This window comes from Dendrobates tinctorius, unplaced genomic scaffold, assembly GCF_039654945.1.
Source record: "Dendrobates tinctorius isolate UK_male_01 unplaced genomic scaffold, ASM3965494v1 ptg000524l, whole genome shotgun sequence".
NCBI classification, from domain to species: Eukaryota; Metazoa; Chordata; class Amphibia; order Anura; family Dendrobatidae; genus Dendrobates; species Dendrobates tinctorius.
In genome coordinates, this window is record NW_027362183.1 from 94,256 (window position 1) to 114,781 (window position 20,526).

General features: G+C 46.8%; 1 protein-coding gene across 4 annotated transcripts in view; it reads left to right on the top strand.

The window, feature by feature from the left end:
• TONSL (tonsoku like, DNA repair protein) overlaps positions 1 to 20,526 on the top strand; it is a 90,480-nt gene that overhangs the window by 23,153 nt on the left and 46,801 nt on the right. For all 4 annotated transcript variants that reach the window (XM_073565052.1, XM_073565053.1, XM_073565054.1 and 1 more), the window contains exons 8-10: positions 12,436 to 12,581; positions 18,243 to 18,395; positions 18,662 to 18,787. In XM_073565052.1, the coding sequence (XP_073421153.1) occupies positions 12,436 to 12,581; positions 18,243 to 18,395; positions 18,662 to 18,787 (425 nt within the window). The remainder of the gene's footprint in view (positions 1 to 12,435; positions 12,582 to 18,242; positions 18,396 to 18,661; positions 18,788 to 20,526) is intronic.

The window sequence follows — 20,526 nt, forward strand, 5'->3', positions numbered from 1 at the left end:
GCTGCCTCCAAACATCAGGACAATAACACAACAGACTGACGAGTGATGGATGAGGCCGCGGCTGCTCCCACTAGTAGGCCGGGTATTGGGTGACTCACAGGGAGTTTATGGTATATACACCTCCGATTCTAAGACATGGAATATATACTGTATATATACACACACACACCCCCCGGTACGGTCACTGCCAACTCCACAATTACAAAAGTAACTCGCTGCCACCACCAATCGTTTATACAGGAAAATTGGACGCCTGTTACAGGTAGTGTACGGCTTCAGGGTGCGGTTTACAGAACAAGAGGAACAGATATATTACATTGTATGTATTTAATCTGAAAAGTAGTCGGTGTTTATAAAAGTATGCAAGGATGATACAAAATGGGAACAAACAATACGATATACAGAGGTGTTCAAAATAATAGCCGTGATCAGAATCCCGAGTCGCTCCCAAAATAATAACCTTGATCAGAATCCCGAGTCGCTCCCAAAATAATAGCCGTGATCAGAATCCCGAGTCGCTCCCAAAATAATAGCCGTGATCAGAATCCCGAGTCGCTCCCAAAATAATAGCCGTGATCAGAATCCCGAGTCGCTCCCAAAATAATAGCCGTGATCAGAATCCCGAGCCTCTCCCAAAATAATAGCCATGATCAGAATCCACAGTCACTCCCAAAATAATAGCCGTGATCAGAATCCCGAGCCACTCCCAAAATAATAACCTGTTGTGAGCTCATTTTCTCGTTCACCTTTGATGTCCGATGAACTCCCTCTGCTGGTGAAAGGAGGTGGTGAAACTGATTTGGATGGGAGAAACCTGTCACCTGAACAGGTGGATTGCGATTGGACATCCGGAATCTCTGAGTGGATATAAGGCAGCCGACGCCCTGTAGGGTTGCTGGTGATTTCTCTGCTCTGAGCTCTGGCCTCCAGTTCAGTTCCTGTCTTCTAAAGCTAAGTTTTGCTCTTATTGTTCCATGAGATTTTGTCTGATTTGCTTAGTTTTGTGTTCTGCCAGCCCCGGCTGGGGCTCTGCTGAATTTCCATTTTTGTCCCTGATAGAGCAAAAGAGATTTAACCTGTCTTCAGAATATATCGGAGTGCTGATATAGGGATTTTGAAGTCTAGTGACTTCAGGGCCGTTTTTCCTATCAGACGTGTTGGGACATTTTTGGTAGGTTTTTTGCGGATTGCAGCCAGCATCTTTTCTGTCCTTTCCTATCTAGTTAGGCCCCATCGTTTGCTCTGCCTGTCTTTCTCTCTGTGTTTGTGTTTTCATCTGTTTTCAATGACAATACATGTTGGGGGCTGTCTATTGCTTTGGGGTCTGCTCTAGGGCAGTTTAGATTTCCCCTTTCTTTCGTTAGGTTTATTTAGTTCTCCGGCTGTGAACGAGGTGTCTAGGACCACCGTAGGAACGCTCCACGGCTACTGTTAGTTGTGGTGAATAGGATCAGGGGTCTGCAATCCGCTAGTTACCAACCTCTCCGGTTTTCTGGACTTGGCTTGTATTTTTGTTTTTTCCTCCTCGGTGACTCATTCATAACAGAATCACCAGCCATACCGCAGACTCTAGGGTACTCAATAGCAGGAAAGAATTGTAAAAAAAAAAAAAAAAAAGTGTCAGAATTTTTTTTTTTTTTTTTTTTAGTGTATATTTTTCCCTCTTTTTCTCTGGGGCCGTAGGAGGAATTTTTTTTTCTTAATGGAGATTAAGAAATTGTCTGATGGTGTGGAGCAGCTCACTGCTGAAGTGCGGGGAATTTCCACCTATCTTGCTCATTCATATGCTGCTGAACCAAAGATCCCTACTCCTGATGTGGTTTTTGGGGATCGGTCTAAATTTCTGAATTTTAAGAATAATTGTAAATTATTTCTGGCCTTGAAGCCTAACTCATCGGGGAGCTCTGTGCAGCAGGTTAAAATTGTCTTCTCTTTGCTGCACGGCGATCCCCAGGATTGGGCATTTTCTTTGACACCTGATGATCCTATTCTAACTAATGTGGACGCATTTTTTCAAGCCTTGGGGTTGTTGTATGATGAACCTAATGCTATTGATCAAGCTGAGAAAGCCCTGTTGGCATTGAGCCAGGGTCGAGATTCTGCAGAGTTGTACTGTTAAATTCCGAAAGTGGGCGATCCTTACTACCTGGAATGATGGTGCCTTGGCAGCTCTCTTTCGGAAGGGTTTGTCAGAAACCGTAAAAGATACTATGGTGGGATTTCCTGTTCCCTCTGGTCTTGACGATTCTATGTCATTAGCCATTCAGGTTGGTCGGCGTTTACGTGAACGTAAAATTACACGAGAAATGTTGCCACCTGTTGAACAAATGTCTGAACCTATGCAATGTGATGGGGTTTTGTCTAGGGCGCAACGTCAGGAGTTTAGAAGGCGTAATAAGCTGTGTTTTTTCTGTGGAGACGCCTCGCATATTATTTCTGTCTGCCCTAAACGAGAGAAACGTTTTGCACACACATTTGCTGTGAGTGGTGTTAAACCTAAGTTTCTTCTGGCAATTACTCTGATCTGCTCCCTGTCCACATTTTCCGCTAAGGCTTTTGTGGATTCAGGAGCAGCCCTAAACCTGATGGACTTGGATTTTGCTAAACGTTGTGGATTTCCTATGACACCTCTGCAGACGCCTATCCCTTTGAGGGGTATTGATGCTACTCCTTTGGCGAAGAATAAACCTCAGTTTTGGACCCAGGTGGTAATGCGGGTCGCCCCAGACCATCAAGAAAATTGCAGATTTTTGGTGTTGCATAATTTGCTTGATACCATTGTTCTGGGATTTCCCTGGTTGCAAATTCATAATCCGGTTTTGGATTGGAAATCGGTGTCTGTGATGAGTTGGGGTTGTCGGTGTGCTCTTGGTGACACTCCTGTTTTCTCCACCTCTCCCCAGTCGCATGATGTTCCTGATTATTTGGCGGACTTTTATGATGTATTTAGTGAGAGTAAGTCTGCGTCTCTGCCTCCTCATAGGAGTTATGACTGTGCAATTGAGCTGAACCCGGGGTGTAAATTCCCCAAGGGTCGACTTTTCAATTTATCTGTACCCGAGCACGAGGCTATGCGATCCTATATTAAGGAGTCGTTGGAGAAGGGTTATATTAGACCATCCTCTTCACCATTAGGTGCTGGGTTTTTTTTTCGTGGCCAAGAAAGATGGTTCATTAAGGTCTTGTATTGACTATCGTTCCCTCAACAAAATTACTATTAAATATCAGTATCCGTTACCCCTGATTTCTGATCTATTCTCCAGAGTTAAAGGTGCTTGCTGGTTTACCAAGCTTGACCTCAGGGGGGCGTATAATCTTATCCGCATTAAGCAGGGGGATGAATGGAAGACGGCGTTTAATACTCCGGAGGGACATTTTGAGTACCTGGTGATGCCTTTTGGGCTCACTAATGCCCCTTCTGTCTTCCAGTGCTTCATGAACGATATTTTCCGAGACTTTGTGGATAAATTTTTGATCATCTATCTGGATGATATTTTGATCTTTTCCAAGGATTGGGATTCTCATGTGGAACATATTCGGACGGTGTTCCGGATTTTGAGGGAGAATTCTCTGTATGTCAAGGGGTCGAAATGCCTTTTTGGAGTACAGAGGATTTCATTTTTGGGATTTATTTTGTCTCCGTCAACTATTGAAATGGACCCGGCCAAGGTACAGGCCATTTATGATTGGGTTCAGCCCACTTCTTTGAAGGCCCTCCAGAAGTTTTTGGGTTTTGCTAATTTTTATCGTAAATTTATAGCTAATTTTTCTGGTATTGCCAAGCCATTGACTGATTTGACTAAGAAGGGTGCTGATGTGCTGAATTGGTCTCCAGAGGCTGTTGCTTCCTTTCAGGAGCTGAAGCGGAGGTTCACTTCTGCCCCGGTTTTGCGGCAACCTGATGTCTCACTCCCGTTCCAGGTAGAGGTGGACGCTTCTGAGATTGGTGCAGGAGCTGTTTTGTCCCAAAAAGATCCGGTGACGTCTAAAATGAATCCCTGTGCTTTCTTTTCCCGAAAGTTCTCCCCATCTGAACGTAACTATGATGTGGGGAATCGGGAACTGTTAGCCATGAAATGGGCATTTGAGGAGTGGAGACATTGGTTGGAGGGAGCTAGACATCAAGTCGTGGTCCTTACTGACCACAAGAATTTGATTTATCTAGAGTCGGCTAAACGCTTGAACCCTAGACAGGCTAGGTGGGCCTTGTTTTTTACGCGTTTTGATTTTGTGGTCTCTTTTCTTCCTGGCACTAAGAATGTCAAGGCAGACGCTCTCTCTAGGAGCTTCTTTGCTGATTCTCCTGTGGTGACCAAGCCTGCTACCATCTTAGGTGAGGGGGTAGTTCTTTCTGCCATCTCGCCCGATTTGAGACATGCTCTGGAAGAGTTCCAGGAGGACAAACCTGAGCATTGTCCCATTGGAAAATTGTATGTTCCTGACCAGTGGAGGAAGAGAGTGATGTCTGAAGTTCATTGCTCCGCATTGGCTGGGCATCCAGATATTTTTGGTACTAGAGATTTGGTGAGTCGGTCTTTTTGGTGGCCCGCCTTATCTCGTGATGTCAGGAATTTTGTGCAGTCCTGTGGGACTTGCTCCCGGTCTAAACCTTGTTCTCGCTCTAGTGGGTTGTTGATGCCTTTGCCGGTGCCCAGGAGGCCATGGACCCATATTTCAATGGATTTTATCTCTGATATGCCGGTCTCTCAAAGAATGACTGTTATTTGGGTGATTTGTGATAGGTTCTCTAAGATGGTTCATCTTGTACCACTCCCTAAGTTGCCATCTTCCTCTGAGTTGGTGCCCTTGTTTTTACAACAGGTGGTTTGCTTGCACGGGATTCCTGAGAACATTGTATCTGACAGAGGAGTTCAGTTTGTGTCTAGATTTTGGAGAACTTTCTGTTCCAAGCTGGGAATTCAGTTGTCCTTCTCCTCTGCTTTTCACCCTCAGACCAATGGGCAGACGGAGAGAACAAACCAGACTTTGGAGTCGTATTTGAGATGTTTATTTCTGCTGATCAGGATGATTGGGTCTCATTTTTCCCCTTGGCCGAATTTGCTTTGAATAATAGAGCTAGTTCTGCCACTTTGATGTCACCTTTTTTTTTGTAACTTTGGGTTTCATCCTCGATTCTCTTCAGGGCAGGTGGAGCCTTCTGCCTGTCCAGGTGTTGACACTGTGGTGGAGAGAATGCACCAGATCTGGGACCAAGTGGTGGATAAGTTATCTCTCTCTTCCAGGAAAAGGCCCAGCGGTTTTCCAACCGACATAGGACCATTGGTCCCCGGTTTAAGGTGGGTGATATGGTTTGGTTGTCATCAAAGAATATCTCTATGAAGGTGGCTTCTCCTAAGTTGAAACCTAGATTTATTGGACCTTACAAGATTTTGGAGATTCTTAATCCGGTTTCTTTTCGATTGTCTCTTCCTGTTACATTTAAGATCCATAACGTGTTTCATAAGTCTTTGTTGAAGAGGTTTGTTGAGCCAGTAGTTCCTGTGGTGGCACCTCCTGACTCTGTATTGGTTGAAGGTAATGTGGAATATGAGGTTGAGAAGATACTGGATTCTCGTCTGGCTAGACGGAGACTCCAGTAGTTGGTTAAGTGAAAGGGTTATGGCCAGGAGGATAATTCTTGGGTTTCTGCATCTGATATTCATGCCGAAAGATTGGTTCGTGCTTTTCATCAGGCACATCCTGATCGGCCTGGTGGCGTGGATGAGGGTTCGGTGACCCCTCCTCAAGGGGGAGGTACTGTTGTGAACTCATTTTCTCGTTCACCTTTGATGTCCGATGAACTCCCTCTGCTGGTGAAAGGAGGTGGTGAAACTGATTTGGATGGGAGAAACCTGTCACCTGAACAGGTGGATTGCGATTGGACATCCGGAATCTCTGAGTGGATATAAGGCAGCCGACGCCCTGTAGGGTTGCTGGTGATTTCTCTGCTCTGAGCTCTGGCCTTCAGTTCAGTTCCTGTCTTCTAAAGCTAGGTTTTGCTCTGTTATTGTTCCATAAGATTTTGTCTGATTTTCTTAGTTTTGTGTTCTGCTAGCCCCGGCTGGGGCTCTGCTGAATTTCCATTTTTGTCCCTGATCGGTTAAATCTCTTTTGCTCTGTCTTCAGAATATATCGGAGTGCTGATATATGGATTTTGAAGTCTATTGACTTCAGGGCCGTTTTTCCTATCAGACGTGTTGGGACATTTTTGGTAGGGTATTTGCGGATTGCAGCCAGCATCTTTTCTGTCCTTTCTTATCTAGTTAGTTGGGCCCCATCGTTTGCTCTGCCTGTCTTTCTGTCTGTGTTTTCATCTGTTTTCACTGACAATACATGTTGGGGGCTGTCTATTGCTTTGGGGTCTGCTCTGGGGCAGTTTAGATTTCCCCTTTCTTTAGGCTTATTTAGTTCTCCAGCTGTGAAGAGGCGTCTAGGAACACCGTAGGAACGCTCCACGGCTACTGTTAGTTGTTGTGAATAGGATCAGGGGTCTGCAATCCGCTAGCTACCAACCTCTCCGGTTTTCTGGACTTAGCTTGCATTTTTGTTTTTTCCTCCTCCGGTGACTCATTCATAACAATAGCCGTGATCAGAATCCCGAGTCGCTCCCAAAATAATAGCAGTGATCAGAATCCCAAGTCACTCCCAAAATAATAGCCGTGATCAGAATCCTGAATCACTCCCAAAATAATAGCCGTGATCAGAATCCCGAGCCACTCCCAAAATAATAGCCGTGATCAGAATCCCGAGTCACTCCCAAAATAATAGCCGTTATCAGAATCCCGAGTCAATCCCAAAATAATAGCTGTGATCAGAATCCCGAGCCGCTCCCAAAATAATAGCCGTGATCAGAATCCACAGTCACTCCCAAAATAATAGCCGTGATCAGAATCCAGTCACTCCCAAAATAATAGCCGTGATCAGAATCCACAGTCACTCCCAAAATAATAGCCGTGATCAGAATCCCGAGCCACTCCCAAAATAATAGCCGTGATCAGAATCCCGAGCCACTCCCAAAATAATAGCCGTGATCAGAATCCACAGTCACTCCCAAAATAATAGCCGTGATCAGAATCCACAGTCACTCCCAAAATAATAGCCGTGATCAGAATCCACAGTCACTCCCAAAATAATAGCCGTGATCAGAATCCACAGTCACTCCCAAAATAATAGCCGTGATCAGAATCCTGAGCCACTCCCAAAATAATAGCCGTGATCAGAATCCCGAGTCACTCCCAAAATAATAGCCGTGATCAGAATCCCGAGTCACTCCCAAAATAATAGCTGTGATCAGAATCCCGAGCCGCTCCCAAAATAATAGCCGTGATCAGAATCCACAGTCACTCCCAAAATAATAGCCGTGATCAGAATCCACAGTCACTCCCAAAATAATAGCCGTGATCAGAATCCACAGTCACTCCCAAAATAATAGCCGTGATCAGAATCCACAGTCACTCCCAAAATAATAGCCGTGATCAGAATCCACAGTCACTCCCAAAATAATAGCCGTGATCAGAATCCCGAGTCACTCCCAAAATAATAGCCGTGATCAGAATCCCGAGTCACTCCCAAAATAATAGCCGTGATCAGAATCCACAGTCACTCCCAAAATAATAGCCGTGATCAGAATCCACAGTCACTCCCAAAATAATAGCCGTGATCAGAATCCACAGTCACTCCCAAAATAATAGCCGTGATCAGAATCCACAGTCACTCCCAAAATAATAGCCGTGATCAGAATCCCGAGTCACTCCCAAAATAATAGCTGTGATCAGAATCCCCAGTCACTCCCAAAATAATAGCCGTGATCAGAATCCCGAGTCACTCCCAAAATAATAGCCGTGATCAGAATCCCGAGTCACTCCCAAAATAATAGCCGTGATCAGAATCCCGAGTCACTCCCAAAATAATAGCTGTGATCAGAATCCCGAGTCACTCCCAATCTTTCTCCTAGTTGTTATCCGGCATCACTCGCTGTTACCTATATAATCTATAATGACTTTACAGAAAATAACACATAATGACCATTGTGCGCTGTAATAATCAGCGGCGTCTGCTTTTGTCTTTTTATACTTTTTTGTGTGGATTTATCTTTCCTGTGAATCACTTACCTGATATTTCGTTGTTACAGTTCTTTAGACCGGCTTCACATCCATGTTGCATGGAGTCACCACCTTCTGGCCGCTGTCTCCTGTTATTCCTGGCCGCTCGGACTACATCCTACAATTTTTTGGCATGTGCTGAATGTGCCTCAGAAATGGCATTTTATATGTCACCACAAGTGTCCCATTGGATTAAGGTCCGGGGATCGGGCCGGCCGCTCCATAACCTCAACTTTGCTGAGCTGGAACCAAGATTTTGCTGGTTTCCTGGTGTGTTCAGGGTCGTTGTCTTGGTGAAACTCCCATTTCAGGTGCATATCCTCTTCAGTGTAAGGCGACATGACCTCTTCAAGTATTTTACTATCTGCAGACTGGTCCATGATCCCTGGTGTGCGGTAAATAGGTCTGGCGCCATAGTAAGAGAAACCTGCCCATATCGTGATGCTTCCACCATGCTTCACTGTCTGCAGACTGTACTGTGGCTGCAGAGTTTGGGTGTTGTCTTATGAACTGGCTGCGGCCCTTGGACCCAAAAAAGAACAATTTTACTTTCATCAGTCCACAGAATGTTTCTCCGTTTCTCTTTAGGCCAGTTGATGTGTTCTTTGGCACATTGTATCCTCTTCAGAACATGGCTTTATTATCAGTGGGACTTTGCGGGGACTTCTTGGTAAGAGATTAGCGTCACACTGGCGTCTTCTGTCACAATCCTCACAGTAACGTGAGACTGTGATCATCCTGGAGCCGATCACTGGTAACGTGAGACTGACTGTGATCATCCTGGAGCCGATCACTGGTAACGTGAGACTGACTGTGATCATCCTGGAGCCGATCACTGGTAACGTGAGACTGACTGTGATCATCCTGGAGCCGATCACTGGTAACGTGAGACTGTGATCATCCTGGAGCCGATCACAGGTAAATTGAGACTGACTGTGATCATCCTGGAGCCGATCACTGGTAACGTGAGACTGTGCTCATCCTGGAGCCAATCACTGGTGGATCCTTTGCCATTCGGGCCGTTCTTCCATCCATTAGAATGGTCGTCTTCCGCTTTCGTCCACGTCTCTCCAGTTTGGCTTTCCATTACAAAGCACTGGCGATCATTGTAGCCGATCGGCCGATCATTGTCTGCTCGTCTTTATAAGTTTCACCTTCTACAATGAACTTTGTAATCCCAGTCCGCTGTTCTTCTGAACAATCTCTGGAGTGACCCGTATTTCTCAGGCTTTCAAGGAGAAACTCCTCTACACCATGTCCTTCCTTCACCCTTAGATAAGGGCCACCGCATTCACCCCTGTCTCTTCACTGAATGATTGACCTCATGATATTATTGTGAACACCCCCCCCCTTCAATTAATTATTCTAAGACTCCGAAACCTGCAGATCGTGAATGTGGAGTCTGGTGGTTCTCTTATCTACTGCACCGACTGGTAAATTGTGTGACATGTGGTGATAGAATTTATACCAAAAACGGGGATTCATCTGGTCAAACATATTGGACGGAGAGGATTTTGAACACTTCTGTATACAACTAGATAAAATAAAAGGATAAACAAGAAACTTGTATATCCTGATGTCATGGATGGCTCAGTGCTTAGCGGCGGGAGACACTCCAGTTGTAAAACCTACAGCGAACTGTGCCTCCCTAGACTGACAATTGATCTGAGCCCGGATTCCGCTGTTTATTTGCTCCTAATTTTCACCCCTCGCACCTCCCCTTGATGACCTCACATGGGGCTGTTTGTGGGATGTTCTCAGCCCTTCTGGATTTTATGAGATTTCCAGCAAAATATCTTTGTCTCTGCATGTTCCCAGCGTTGGACATTGCCGTCATATTTTTACCATGATTTCACTGTTACATATAGACCAAATATGATAGGTTATAGCATCATCTATCAGAACGTTATTCAATTAGAGGGATTCTAGTGGCCCTAGAGGGATGTGAGTGAGTGTGTCACATCTGTTCTATCACTACGGCACTGAAAATTGGTATCACGTAAATATTGGATTGATAAAGTCTCCAATATTCCTATCTGAATCTCGGAGACGGCCATCTTGCTCCGCTCTCATACAAATGTTTTGAAGTCTGGATGCTTCATTCCTTGCAAAAAAGGCACTCTCTCCACTTCTCATCCCCCTGCATAAACAAATCTTGGTCTGTCTGTCTTTACCCTCGCAGTTATCCTGTTCCTCACAATAGACCTCTGTTGTAATTACCTGTCCACTGCAGGAGGTCTCTGTAGTTATCTTCAATTATTTTCTCACGTCCCCATATGTTCCATGTAAAGGCCTACTTCCTAAAAGAGTTTAACTTGTTAGCCCTTCCTATGTCTCGATTAGTATTGCTCACTTCCTAGCTATACGTACTTCTCCCTCTTCACTATTTGTCCAATGTGAGAGCATGCCCCCTCCCTGGAGATGTCTTATGGATTTTATTCTTTCGCTATGACACCTGATATCACGGAAATGGCTCAGAGTTTAGCAGAGGGAGGTACTCCTTTGTTCACTGTGAGGGTGTTCCATTCTCCTATGTCTTCCGAGTACTGACAATGATCCTGACTCAGTTTCTGCTGTTTATTAGCTCCTAAGTTACACCCTCATACCTCCCCTTGATGACCTCATGTGGGGCTGTGTGTTGGATGTTCTCAGCCCTTCAGGATTTCATGAGATCCCTAACTTACAGGGTATAATCGCCTCTAAAGGTCCCAGGTGTTGGATATTGCCGTTTACCATTACATAGGAATCAAACATAACCTAATTCACATCATCTATCCGACCAATAGAAAGTTGGATGGTTTCTAGTGGCCGCACGGTGATGTGAGTGAATGCGTCACGTTTGTCCTTTGGCTACAATGACAGAAATCTTATAAATATCAGATTCGCCATGACACCTGATATCACGGCAATGGCTCAGAGATTAGCAGAGGGAGGTACTCCTTAGGAAAATGGGACACCCTCACAGTGAACTGTGTCATCCGAGTACTGACAATGATCCAGACCCAGAAAAAATGCAGGAAGAAACGGAATGCCTCACCGTGTCAATGTGCTTGGTAGCCTTGAATTTGCCAGCAGCAATCCAAAAAATTCCGTCTGATCATCGGATCACAATGAGAGGAAAAAAAAAAAAAAAAAAAAGGCTGTTGGATCACACAGCTGAGTAGTAAAAAACAATTCTTCTTTATTTCACCCCATCATAAAGATGTGTAGATATATCCACAAATAGATAAAAACAGAGTCACATTCTTACGCCTTTCTAGCTATCAGCCCTTAGTCATAGACTGTATCAAAATAACAACTAAAGAAATAATTTATACAGGTGTGAGTTTCTATGACATCACAGTTAATTAGCAGCTACACCTAACAGAATGCACGCAACAGAGATCGCATTGCAGAAACTAGTTTAACTTAACTAAATTTCCCATCAAAAAACAAACACATAGTTAGATCCAGACCCAGTTTCTGCTGTTATTAGCTCCTGAGTTACACCCGCATACCTCCCCTTGATGACCTCATGTGGGGCTGTGTGTTGGATGTTCTCAGCCCTTCAGGATTTTATGAGATCCCTGACTTACAGGGTATCATCGCCTCTAAAGGTCCCAGGTGTTGGATATTGCCGTTTACCATTACATAGGAATCAAACATGACCTAATTCACATCATCTATCCGACCGATACAAAGCTGGATGGTTTCTAGTGGCCGCACGGTGATGTGAGTGAATGCGTCACGTTTGTTCTTTGGCTACAATGACAAAAATCTATCTTAGAAATATCAGATCAGTACAAACCCCAATATTCCTACCTGGTCCCAGAAGCTGGGCAGGCTACAATCTGTGCTGTGTGATTGGAAGCTCTGCCTGGGAAAGAATACTTCTCTGCGAAAACAGATCTCAATGTGGCTGTCTTTTCCCCTGCAGGGATTCTGTTTTAATCACCTGTCCAAGGCAGGACGTCTCTGCTTCAAAGTGATTGGCATGTTCGCTTCTGTATTAATTGGTTTCTCTGTTCCTAGTCTAATTAGTCCCACTTCAAAAACAAAAAAAAAAATTTATATGTGGTGTTCCCTCTTCCCATAAGTTCAAGGTGGAATGGCGGCATGTCCCCTCCCTGGAGATGACTTATAGATTTTAATTTTTCTATTACAATGACGTTTTCCTAGACGTGACGCTACCTTCCGGGTCCAGGGAGAGTCACCTCATTCCTTGTAGGGGCCCCTGACCTGACATCACTTCCGGGGACCCAGGACAGTCACCTCGCTACTAGTAGGAGCCCCTGAGCTGACACCTCATCACTCCCCCCGGTTTGTTATTCCCCTTCCCTTTTGTGTCTTTCAGCCATTAAAGGTTGTCGACTGGAGGAGGCGTTGTCGGAGCTGGCAGATGGTGACCAGCAGGGGACGCTGCCCTTGTATGAGCAGCTGGGAGATCTGTACTGTAAGGTCGGATGTTACAGTAAAGCTGTGGAGTATTATCAGCTGCAGGTGAGGGGTCCCGTCTATTTCTGGGGGGATTTGGAGCGCCGTGTGTTGTGAACTCCCTTGCTTAGATTTCTGAGCCGAAGCTCCCTCTGGTGGTTACTGAGAGTAGTGGAGCTGGCCAGGTGGATGGAGGTTCTCCACCTGACGATGATAATTGGGAATCTGGGATTACTGGCTGGGAGCATATAATGGAGCTGGCTGCTCTTGAAGGTTGCTGGTGATTTTTTTTTTCCTATATGTGCATTTGGAGCTCTCTTGTCCCCTGCCTGATCTGCATGGTTCACCTAAGTGATTCTTTTGTTAATCCTTTGCATCTAATCTGTTTGTGTCTTTTTTTTGCTTTCTGTTTTGCTGCTAGGGTTCAGCGTGCTCCCTGCGGGGGGCAGCGCTGGGCCCTGCTTCATATGTTGCAGCTTGTTCAATCCCCTGTTACGTTAGTATCTTTTTGCTTGCTGCCAGTTAATACCAGAGTGCTGATCTAGAGGGGGTGAGATCGTGGATCTCAGGTTTTTTTGTATATCAGAAGTGTTGGACTTTTTCAGGGTTTTGTGCGTGATTGCAGACAGTATCTTTTTCTGTCCTGTCTAGACAGCTTGGGCCCCACCGTTTGCTCAGTCTGTTCTCTGTCTATGTTTGTGTCTCATCTTGTCTCACCGACAATATATGTTTGGGGGCTGTCTATTCCTTTGGGGTCTGCTCCGGGGCAGTTTAGATTTCATCTTTCTGTCTTTAGGCTTAGTTAGTCCTCTGGCTGTGACGAAGCATCTAGGGCATCGTTGGAATGCACCACGGCTACTGCTAGTTGTGCGAATAGGATCAGGGGTCTGCAATCCGCTTAGTTACCAACCTCTCTGGTCTTCTGGTGGCTTAGCCTGTTCCTGCCATCCTCCTCGGTGACCCACTTCATAACAGAATCAGGAAAAAATCACCAGCAACCTTCAAGAGCAGCCAGCTCCATTAAATGCTCCCAGCCAGCAATCCCAGATTCCCAATTATCATCGTCAGGTGGAGAACCTCCATCTGCCTGGCCAGCTCCACTACTCTCAGTAACCACCAGAGGGAGCTTCGGCTCAGAAATCCAAGTAAGGGAGTTCACAACAGCCATGCATTGCAGCCTATACCGTGACGGTAGTGAGGGTCCCGTCTATTGCCTGGGGGGTACAGAGCACCGTGTATCGCAGCCTATACCGTGATGGTAGTGAGGGGTCCCGTCTATTGCTGGGGGGTGTGACGACAGCGCACCCTGTGCCACCAATATGTCAGTCCTGCAGCTGACACGGGTATGTCAGCGGACGGAGGGATGCGACGCACTGCCGGCACACGGCTATCACAGGCACAGTGGGGGGCTTATCTTAGTTATCCCGACACTGGTACCATGTGACAAAATATACAGCAAGCTAACCTTGCTCTAACAATTTACCGCAGGGGGTATTTTGGATGCCCCACCACTGCTAACAACCTTCCAAGAACTGTGATGATTTATGGATATCCCACTTTCTCAGTTCCACTTTGGAACTCGCAGCTCTCCGGCGCCCCCCTTACCCTCAGGTCAGTCAGGGAACTGCACCTAGGATAATTAGTTGCCGGATGGGCTGCTTGTGCACGGACAATTAGACTACTGCAGTAAGGGAATTATCAATGCTTCGGCCGTGGCCACTCATTCAGCAATATAAGACCCTTCTGTGCTGCCAACTAGCTGAAACAACCGCACACACCACGCTGCCACCAGCCACGATTCACTTAGAGTTAATTAAGAGGGTCCGTGGCAAACCCCCAAATTAGTAGTGATTATCTAAAAAAGGCACATAGTTCATTTCTTAGAGCATGAAGACAGACTGATAATTTTATCATTTATTCCCAAAATGTGGGCAGTGATTACACAGATAAAAGTTGTTACAAAGTTGAGACATTAAATATGTACATTACAAATATAAAAATAACATGGATGGAAAAACAGAAATTACATTTACAGTTGCTTATGGTACTTTAGGCAGCCCATGTGTAATGTAAAATGTCTACAAAGTATGATGTTTTCTGTAATCTTCTAGAATCGTCCATTCTATGAGATAGTAGCCTGTCAGCTTTTGCAGCTCCCTCCTTTTGCCCCCCTTAGCAAGTGTGTGTGTGTGTGTGTGTGTGTGTGTGTGTACAGCTCTCTGCCTGCATCTGAAACCTGTTACCGGGCCTTTCCTCTCGAAGCCTTCTCCTCCCCCCCCCCCCCCCCCCTGCACAGCTAAATGGAAAAGATCTCTGTGTTCTGGCCACGAGGCTGGATGCCAGTATATGGGAAGTATTAAAGCAAGTCGTATTGCAAAAACCATACCCCTCAGAGATATAATAGTCACAAAACTGCGTAGGCAACGAAACCAGCTTACCAATCCCTAATTTTCATGATCCTAATCCCTCCAGAAAGTGAGATATGGATTGCTCCCAAATGGAGTGTCTTAATTATGGCATGCTTGGTGTTGTTAGATTCTATTCGATAAATCACAAATAATGATGCCCTATGTGTGTTGGTACAGGCTTTTCTCGTTTAGATATAGTTATTCTAAATTTTGTAGCCAAATCATAACTTAGAGAAAGGGGGGTTGGACCTCACCAGACCACCCATTTCGTTAGGTCACAGACCCTAGGCTATAAGGTATTCCATACCAAATTCCAGTCAGTTGGAGCTGCAGAGTCCATGCTGACAAGAACCCCAGATGAGTGGGGACGTTTGGCTAAGCGGCCCATCCCCCAGTCACATGGTCTGCCTAATACCACCTAAGCACATGTAAGTGTTAATTTCTGCCTTTTAATCCTTGTTGTTTTCATATATTTGTATTGTACATACTTAATGTCTCAATTTTATAACAAATTTTATCTATGTAATTACTGCCCATTTGGGGAATAAATGATTAAATTATTCAGTCTGCCTTCATGCTCTAAGAAACGAACTATACGCCTTTTTTAGATATCTACTAATTTGGGGGTTTGCCACGGACCCTCTTAATTAACTCTTTGATTAAGTAAAGCGTGGCTGGTGGCAGCGTGGTGTGTGCGGTTGGTTAGGCTAGTTGGCAGTCCGGAAGGGTCTTGTATTGCTGAATGAGGGGCTGCAGCCACAGCATTGATAATTCCCTCACTGCAGTAGTCTAATTGCCCGTGCACAACAAGCAGCCCGTCCGGCGACTAATTATCCTAGGTGCAGTTCCCTGACTGACCTGAGGGTAAGGGGGGCGCCGGAGAGCTGCAAGTTCCAAAGTGGAACTGAGAAAGTGGGATATACATAAATCCCCGTAGTTCTTGGAAGGTTGTTAGCAGTGGTGGGGCATCCAAAATACCCCCCTGCGTTAAATTGTTAGAGCAAGGATAGCTTGCTGTATATTTTGTCACATGGTACCAGTGGCGGGATAACTAAGATAAGCCCCCACTGTGCCTGTGATAGCCGTGTGCCGGCAGTGCGTCGCATCCCTCCTTCAGCTGACAAACCCGTGTCGGTGGGATCGTGACATATTGGCACCGGCCGCGCTGTTCGTCACACCATGTGGCTTGGGGGAGGGGCAGCCAACCACACATCCCCGGACATCTGCAGGTCTTTCTAGCATGGCATCTGCAGCTTCAACTCCGGAATTGTAAGGGAGGGGTACCTTATAGCCTAGGGTCGGTTACATCACGAAAGGGGCAGTCTGGGGAAGTTCAGCCCCCCTTTCTCCAAGTTGCAATTTCACTGTAAAACTTATAACTATATCTGAACGAGGGAAGCTCATATAAACACACACATGGTATCATTGGTTGTAGTCTATTGAATACAATAAAACAACATCAAACATGCCGTAATTAAGACACTCCATTTGGGAGCAATCCATATCTCAGTTTCTGGAGGGGTTAGAACCGTGAAAACTAGGGGTTAGAAAGCTGGTTTCGTGCCCTACGCAGAAATGTAATTATTATATCCCTGTCACACATGGTTTTTGCGATATGACTTGTTTTAATATCTCCCATAGCTTTATTCAGCCACATGTTTGAGAACAAAAGACATCCTCTCCACTCAGCTTAATTAACATTCCTAGCTCCACAGGAAATGGACGGTGTCCTGTTACCAAATGCAGGCAGAGAGCTGTAAGTGAATAAGGAGGGGGGATGCTGCAACTATGACAGGCTGATTTTCTCATCAGAGTGAAATGGGAGATTCTAGAATGTTCCAGAAACATCATACTTTACTTAAGATTACAGGGGGATACAGAGCACCGTGTATCGCAGCCTATACCGTGACGGTAGTGAGGGGTCCTGTCTATTGCTGGGGGATATGGAGCACCGTGTATCGCAGGCTATACCGTGACGGTAGTGAGGGGTCCCGTCTATTGCTGGGGGGATACGGAGCGCCGTGTATCACAGCCTATACCGTGACGGTAGTGAGGGGTCCCGTCTATTGGCTGGGGGGATACGGAGCACCGTGTATCGCAGCCTATACCGTGACGGTAGTGAGGGGTCCCGTCTATTGCTGGGTGGCTACGGAGCACCGTGTATCGCAGCCTATACCGTGACGGTAGTGAGGGGTCCCGTCTATTGGCTGGGGGGATACGGAGCACCGTGTATCGCAGCCTATACCGTGACGATAGTGAGGGGTCCCGTCTATTGCTGGGGGGATACGGAGCGCCGTGTATCACAGCCTATACTGTAACAGAAGTGAGGGGTCTTGTCTATTGCTGGGTGGATACGGAGCGCCGTGTATCGCAGCCTATACCGTGATGGTAGTGAGGGGTCCCGTCTATTGCTGGGTGGATACGAAGCGCCGTGTATCGCAGCCTATACCGTGACGGTAGTGAGGGGTCCCGTCTATTGCTGGAGGGATACGGAGCGCCGTGTATCGCAGCCTATACCGTAACAGAAGTGAGGGGTCTTGTCTATTGCTGGGTGGATACGGAGCGCAGTGTATCGCAGCCTATACCGTGACGGTAGTGAGGGGTCCTGTCTATTGCTGGGTGGATACGGAGCGCAGTGTATCGCAGCCTATACCGTGACGGTAGTGAGGGGTCCTGTCTATTGCTGGGTGGATACGGAGCGCAGTGTATCGCAGCCTATACCGTGACGGTAGTGAGGGGTCCCGTCTATTGCTGGGGGGATATGGAGCGTCGTGTATCGCAGCCTATACCGTAACAGAAGTGAGGGGTCTTGTCTATTGCTGGGGGGATACGGAGCACCGTGTATCGCAGCCTATACCGTGACGGTAGTGAGGGGTCCCGTCTATTGCTGGGGGATACGAAGCGCCGTGTATCGTAGCCTATACCGTGACGGTAGTGTGTGTGGGGGTGGGGTGTCGATGTAGCTGACAGATGTTTGTATGTGGGCGGGGACAAAGACAGCGGACCTGTTGGGGGAGGGGAACTTAGCCGACGGACGTGTGTGGGGAGGGGCTGCAGAGCTGACAGATGTTGGGGAGGGTGACGGATCTGATGGACGCGTGTGGCGGCGGAGCTGACCGATGCGTTGCGGGAGGTCGATATGGCTGATGAACAAGGGGGGCTGGAGTCAACTACCGGTTGGAGGCGGTGGAGCCAGCGTACAGTCTCGCGCTCTTCAGGCTGTTATTTCAGGGTTCGCCCACTTCTGAGGGGTCCTGGGGCAGCACTGTCATGAAGTCTGGTCCGTTTTTCTGCAGACAGTTTACTTGCTCTCTTGTAGCTGAGCTGTGCTGAGTCCTTGGGCCGTCCGGACCGGGAGCTCGCTGTCATCCACGTGTCTTTGGCTGCCACGTTTGCCGATCTGAAGGACTACCAGCAGGCCCTGGAGCACTATCGAGCTGAGCTGGACCTGAGGAGGGGGAACCCCCGCGAGGTGAGGGGGATGGTGGGAGTGGGATCCCCCGCGAGGTGAGGGGGATGGTGAGATGGTGGGAGGGGGATCCCCCGCGAGGTGAGGGGGATGGTTGGAGGGGGAACCCCCGCGAGGTGAGGGGGAACTCCCGGGAGGTGAGGGGGATGGTGGGAGGGGGAAACCCCGCGAGGTGAGGGGGATGGTGGGAGAGAAGATATAGGTATAGAAGAGCTCGCGAGATGGGGAGGAGCTTGTTGTTAGGACTGATGGATGCTCCGGCCTTCCAGGAGTGTAAGACATGGATGAACATGGCGGTGGCGGTGGAGGAAGACACTCAGGAGTATCGAGAGGTGCAGAGTTGCCTATCCAGTGCCTTGACGTGCGCTCGAGAGACCAGAGACCCCCACCTGCAGGTGAGGACGTGCACCGCAGTAACCGGAGGCCCCGCTGCTGTCCCATCTAGCGGTGTGCAGTATCACCTCCCTATTCCAGGACAGAATGTTCCTGGCTGCAGACCGCTGAGGTGACATCACGGAGTGCCCCTGGTGCTGCCCTCATCCATCAGAGCATCTTCAGACGTTTAGGCTGGGCACGAGCCGCTCCGGAGGGGAGTGCTGTGTGGCTACCCCATTTCCCGTGTATGTCGTAGTATATGGAATGTAGATGTGTTACATGCATTGTCATTCTGTGTAAACAAGAACAATGGCAACCAATGTGCACTGATCTGTTACTGATCTGTGTAAACGTGCTGCGGAGAACAATGGCAGCCGATGTGCAGTGATCTGTTACTGATTGTTCTGTGTAAACGTGCTGCCGAAACCAATGACAGCTGATGTGCATTGATCTGTTACTGATCGTTCTGTGTAATCGTGCTGCGGAGAACAATGGCAGCCGATGTGCACTGATCTGTTACTGATTGTTCTGTGTAAACGTGCTGCCGAGAACAATGGCAGCCGATGTGCACTGATCTGTTACTGATCGTTCTGTGTAAACGTGCTGCGGAGAACAATGGCAGCCGATTTGCACTAATCTGTTACTGATCGTTCTGTGTAAACGTGCTGCCGAGAACAATGGCAGCCGATGTGCACTGATCTGTTACTGATCGTTCTGTGTAAACGTGCTGCGGAGAACAATGGCAGCCGATGTGCACTGATCTGTTACTGATCGTTCTGTTTAAATGTGCTGCCGAAACCAATGACAGCTGATGTGCATTGATCTGTTACTGATCGTTCTGTGTAATCGTGCTGCGGAGAACAATGGCAGCCGATGTGCACTGATCTGTTACTGATCGTTCTGTGTAAACGTGCTGCCGAGAACAATGGCAGCCGATGTGCACTGATCTGTTACTGATCGTTCTGTGTAAACGTGCTGCGGAGAACAATGGCAGCTGATGTGCACTGATCTGTTACTGATCATTCTGTGTAATCAGTACCATCTTTATGCTGATGACACACAACTATATACAGTCATATTTTAAAGTTTGGGCACCCCTATTAATGTTAACCTTTTTTCTTTATAACAATTTTGGTTTTTGCAACAGCTATTTCAGTTTCATATATCTAATAACTGATGGACTCAGTTATATTTCTGGATTCAAATGAGGTTTATTGTACTAACAGAAAATGTGCAATCTGCATGTAAACAAAATTTGACCGGTGCAAAAGTATGGGCACCTCAACATAAAAGTGACATTAATATTTCGTAGATCCTCCTTTTGCAAAAAATAACAGCCTCTAGTCGCTTCCTGTAGCTATTAATGATTCCTGGATCCTGGATGAAGGTATTTGTGACCATTCCTGTTTACAAAACAATTCCAGTTCAGCTAAGTTTGATGGTCGCCGAGCATGGACAGCCCGCTTCAAATCATCCCACAGATGTTCAATGATATTCAGGTCTGGGGACTGGGATGGCCATTCCAGAACATTGTAATTGTTCCTCTGCATGAATGCCTGAGTAGATTTGGAGCGGTGCTTTGGATCATTGTCTTGCTGAAATATCCATCCCCTGCGTAACTTCAACTTCGTCACTGATTCTTGCACATTATTGTCAAGAATCTGCTGATACTGAGTTGAATCCATGCGACCCTCAACTTTAACAAGATTCCCGGTGCCGGCATTGGCCACACAGCCCCAAAGCATGATGGAACCTCCAC